The following is a 5097-nucleotide window of genomic DNA, read 5'->3' on the forward strand; positions in this document are numbered from 1 at the left end:
CAACTCTCTCTAGTCTTATCAACAAGAAGAATATCATAAGCAAAAAGCATACAATAAAGCAAAATGAATGTATAGAATAAGAGAAAGAAATCAAAATTAAATTGACTTCTATTTTATTTCTATCCAAAGATAATTTCAGTAGATATTTAATCGTGAATTATATTTTCAGATTACTCGATTGATTTATCAACTTCAGCATGAGTGATATTTTATTTATGATCTTTTATGCCTTAAAAACATAGATAGATTCATTTTTAATCATAATTTTGTCAAGATATAATCTTATTTTTATTTTTCAATTCAAGTTTTAACTCTTTCTCAATTGTAAGTATAAGTTCATGTATATATTCTAGTATGCAATATGACGTTGAATCATATTTAACAAATGCAAATTCGTCTTCTAATTTAATATTCAAAGAATATTCGTGAACTACAATTTTTTTTTCATAAAATTTGATTTATCCATGCAAGATTCTAATGTTGGTTTGTGTTTAGAATGCTTTAGATGGGATGATGATTTTTTAGAAATACTAATCAACGATGTAGTAGCTTTAATAGGAGGATAATTGTAACATTTCTCAAACTCTGGTACTTTGCATAAAGCCTTATTTTTATCTTGATGAATTGTGAGTTAATTCTTGCTTATTTACTTACATAGGATGTTTAATCAAATATATATTGATAAGAGAATAGTATAAAAGTACCATAATGTTTGGCCACAAAAATGTTAAACCTAATTACATATATAAGTACATTTTACTCACATTAACAATCTATTTGAATATTTACTCAAATATAAAATTGGAATCTAACATCCTTATCCAACCAAAATACAATCAAAGTGCAAACATTGATGCAACACAAATATTTCATGTTTCCGATGACAATGTAGGCTTTGAGAAGGCTGCATTAGAAGAGCTTTACTTGGTGATGTAGCATATTTGGCTGTGATATGAAAGAATTTTCTTTTTTCCCAGGTAAGGCTGAAGGTGTTCTGTTTGAGGACGATGGTGATGGATATGGGTACACACAGGGAGCCTATCTCCTTACGTACTATGCTGCAGAATTGAAATCTTCGACAGTTACAGTTAGAGTATCCCAAACTGAAGGATCATGGAAGAGGCCTAATCGTAGTTTACATGTGTTTATCTTGCTTGGGGAAGGAGCGATGGTACACAATTTTTTTAGTTATATTAATTTCTTGCTTGTGTTGCAAAATGTTTCTTAGCTATCATGACAAATACTTTTGTTGAATGAAGATTGATGGACTAGGAATTGATGGTGAGGAAGTGCACATCACGATGCCTTCAGAATCTGAAGTATCTAAATTGCAATCTGCAAGTGAAATCAAGTACAGAGAAAAACTAGGCATGTTTATTCAAGCAGTTTCCAGAACTGTATTTTTTTGTATTTTGAAACTTGATTACACTCCAAAGGAACTATTAACTAACTACTGCCATATACTCTTGAACGATTACAATTTCATTTATTACCATGGTAAAAAGCTCTTACATATCAAGAATGGTATTCTTTCTTTGTACCTTTGGTATGATTTTTTCCTTGAATGGGATTGGCTGTTGACAAACTGGATAAAAAGCAATTATTATGGATGTTTTAATGAAGTCGCTTATTTCAACTTTATCTGTACGATTGAGCTGTTAGGATTATGTGTTTTTCACGTCAATTGGGTACAATCATATGGTGCAGATGATGCAAAGCTTCTTCCAGATGCTGATGATCTCTCTGGGCAAAAGGGAATTGAACTATCAAAGGCACCTGTGGATATCAAGAGTAGGGACTGGCAGCTTAAAGTGGTCCCCTGGATTGGTGGTCGGATGATCTCCATGATACATCTTCCGTCAGGTAACAACTAACTTCATGCTAATCTATTTTATGTAATAATAGTTATAATGTTGCTAACTTGCAACTTGAAAGTGCTTTTCTCAATCTGATTGATAACTTAAAACCCGTGCCTCAATAGGATTCTTTACTAAAAAGCTTTTCCCTTCTTTAAAAAAAATTATAATTTTATAACTAAATAGTGATAAATCTACAATTAGGACAAATAACTAGATTTGCTCTAAATAAAAAAAGAGAAATGCATAGTATAAAATAAAAAGATAATATGGAACACAAACATTCATCAAAATATGAAACAACTCAATGGGCCTTTCTTGAAGCCTAGTGAAAATAGCTGAATGGCAATGTTTTTTTTCTTCTTATTTTGGCCTCATCTGATAAATAAGATCTGAAATCTCCTATTCACCAATGAGTTATCAATCAAAATACCCCCATTAGAATCAAGGGAATGCTGTGAATCATCATTATCTGTCTTCACCAAATATATAGTAGAGAGTAGAGGAACTTCCAGAGTAGTTGATTAATATTGAAGATGTTTTGACAACCTTGCAGTTATAGTAATTGCGTGCTGAGGGATCTAGAGTTAGACCAGGGTAGAATGGTTCTATAGTCAGCGGGATCAATTGGGAGGGCAGCCAAGGTTTCTGTTCTCTGATACAATGTTGAGAGGAAATATTTGTGTTTTATTAGCTTGTATGAGGGTCTTTAAACAGGCATATAGGAGAATACAATAATGGAGTAAATATTAAAAAATTATATTTTGAATTATGAGTATATCTCCCAAATATAATCTCCTTCCATTATTAAAAAACGATTATGCCGGTTCAAACAGAACCGGCCAACGGGCCAGCTCAACAAACCTACAAGAGGTGGAAACAGTTCGCTTCCTCTCTTGTTCCGCCCAAAAGATGGGTCCCACCCATCTAAGTGAATTCAAATTGAGGGGGGGGGGGGGGGGGGGGGGGGCCGGCTAGTGCTTTGAGAGGGAAATTAAGATTAGGAAAGCTTTTGTATTAAAGTGCATGAGAGGGATTAGGGGAATTTTATTTTTTGATTGATTGAAAATTAGGGTTCTTGGTGTTTGGGCTATAGACTCTCTTGTCTAGAGATTTGGGAGAGACGATCCTCCTCTCGAATTGAGGATCTCTTTTATATTGCTTTATGTTTATTTCCCTTTGCTTTCTATAAGACATTGCTATTGTGTGATTGTTCTTCCACGACATTTTCTATGTTTTTCTTGCTGTTTTACTGAATTTTGGTCAGGTTTGCTTGCAAACTCTAGTAGATCCGATAAGATTACTTGCAAACTCAAGTATTTCCTATCAAAAACCTACATAATAAGCCAATATATTACTAACTATTAAATATGCTAACGGTGAAATAGATCCTATTACTGGCTCCTTTACCCTCCGCATTCTTTATTTTTTGTTTTTTATCCTTTTAAATATTCAAACAAAACCAACAGAAATGTTATTCCTTGACCAAATTTTTGCAATGTTAGAAGCTCATTGGTTATGCAATTAAAGTATCCCTCATTTGGATTATATGGTATTTTATTTATTTATTTTGTTTTACCCAACATCAATATTGTGTGCTATCTTATGTAAATGATCAGTCATTCTCTTGTATCTGAATGAATGATTGGTGGGTTATTAAACATCATACATGAGCGTTTTAAAATTTTCTTATGCTAAGATGGGCTGCAGTTTAGATGAATATCACATGTCAAATTTTGAGGAAAAAAAAATGGAATTTCATGTGAAGATTTTTTTATTACTATCTCTATCCCTACATATGGGAACTTAAAAATGTAAGCCAGCAATCAGTACCCATAGCTGTTTTAGCTAATGATTTGGAGGCCTAAATTTGTAGAAAAGTGATATTTTGACAACCTTGCATTTATAGAAATCCGAACTCTGATTCATAAACTTGTACATGGAGAGATAAAGGAAATTTTTCTGTGGAAATTTTACCGATAAAATATCTGATATATACTCTCATTCAACCTAGAATTAGTCATTGCAATCTTAATTGCTTGGATCTCATGTTTCAGCAACCCAGTGGCTTCACAGTAGGGTTGAAGTTGATGGATATGAGGAGTATAGTGGCGTTGAATACAGATCTGCTGGATGTTCTGAGGAATACAAAGTTACTGGGTAAGGTCGCATACTCATCATTTCTCATTAGGAATGCCATTGATGTTTATTGATTTTTGAGTAACAGGATGTAATATGGTGAGCTATGCCATCAATATTTACAACTGTGCAAAAATTTTTTTTTTTCCGCATTTACCATTTCTCTATCTAATTATTTTCTTTCTTAAGTCTGAAAATATTGTAAACTAATCAGGAGGAAACTTGAGCAATCTGGAGAAGAGGAAGCTCTTTCCCTGGAAGGAGATATTGGTGGTGGATTAGTGCTTGAACGCAAGATATTCATTCCCAAAGATAATCCACAGGTACTTTGCATTGATACTGGCATTATAGCACGCACTGTGGGAGCTGGTTCTGGTGGATTCTCAAGGTTCGTTTGGATAAACTTGACATTCATTTAAGCTAATAATTTTGTTTAGAATTCAAGACCATCTACTTAACATTTAAACAGCCCATCCTTGTTTCTCGCTTGAAATTGTCTCTAATTGGAGACTATTCCAGCAATAAAGAAAGGTGAGTATTTCCCTCGAGTATACTTAGGAGGCCCCCTCGGACCTGTGAGTCATAATAGGGTCATCTTACAAATGACACTAGGAGCTAAAGAAGTGGTGATCCAGAATCAGTGAAGTATGATTCCTTTACCTCTTTTTTTGAGTGAGGTTGGATCAGCATAAGATTACTTGAAATAGTTATTGAAGAAAATAATCTAATGTGCATTATTGTGACACACTTTTCTTGATAAGTAGGTCGGTGAGTTATTAGTTAATGTAGCCCGTTGGCTTTCTCGAATTATCTATTATTCAAAAAATGATCTAATGACCATTGAAGTCTTTGTGAAATTTTTAGAATACATGTAAGGATTTTGAATGACTTATTTCTCCCTAAATCAACGAGTCAAAATGTCATCATGTGATCCTCAATATTCTTGCCTAATGAATGAGATGATGGATGCTCATCTTTAGGTGTTGACCAGATAATCGAAGATATAGCTATGGCTGAAAGAACATATTAAGTTGAATCAAGTGAACTAGATTATAGTGTTGTATGTTAGTCACATTAGTCTTTACTTAATTTAATCCTACTG

The 5097-nt window shown here is 33.4% G+C and overlaps 1 protein-coding gene across 1 annotated transcript; it reads left to right on the top strand.

The window, feature by feature from the left end:
- Positions 1-937: 937 nt before the first annotated feature.
- Positions 938-4429, top strand: LOC110114532. The gene is made up of 5 exons (XM_020847447.1): positions 938-1171; positions 1260-1368; positions 1708-1863; positions 3914-4016; positions 4210-4429. Exons 1-5 carry the CDS (start codon positions 953-955, stop codon positions 4412-4414), a joined length of 792 nt encoding a protein of 263 aa, XP_020703106.1. The 5' UTR covers positions 938-952; the 3' UTR covers positions 4415-4429.
- The last annotated feature ends 668 nt before the right edge of the window (positions 4430-5097 follow it).

This window comes from Dendrobium catenatum, unplaced genomic scaffold (genome assembly GCF_001605985.2).
Source record: "Dendrobium catenatum unplaced genomic scaffold, ASM160598v2 fragScaff_scaffold_811, whole genome shotgun sequence".
Lineage (NCBI taxonomy): Eukaryota > Viridiplantae > Streptophyta > Magnoliopsida > Asparagales > Orchidaceae > Dendrobium > Dendrobium catenatum.

Excerpts from the sequence above, each read along its gene's own strand:
- LOC110114532 (XM_020847447.1), top strand. The coding sequence starts at position 953 with ATGAAAGAATTTTCTTTTTTCCCAGGTAAGGCTGAAGGTGTTCTGTTT. Across the intron at positions 1,172-1,259 it reads TGCTTGGGGAAGGAGCGATG|ATTGATGGACTAGGAATTGA; the intron begins GTACACAATTTT and ends TGTTGAATGAAG. Across the intron at positions 1,369-1,707 it reads CAAGTACAGAGAAAAACTAG|ATGATGCAAAGCTTCTTCCA; the intron begins GCATGTTTATTC and ends CATATGGTGCAG.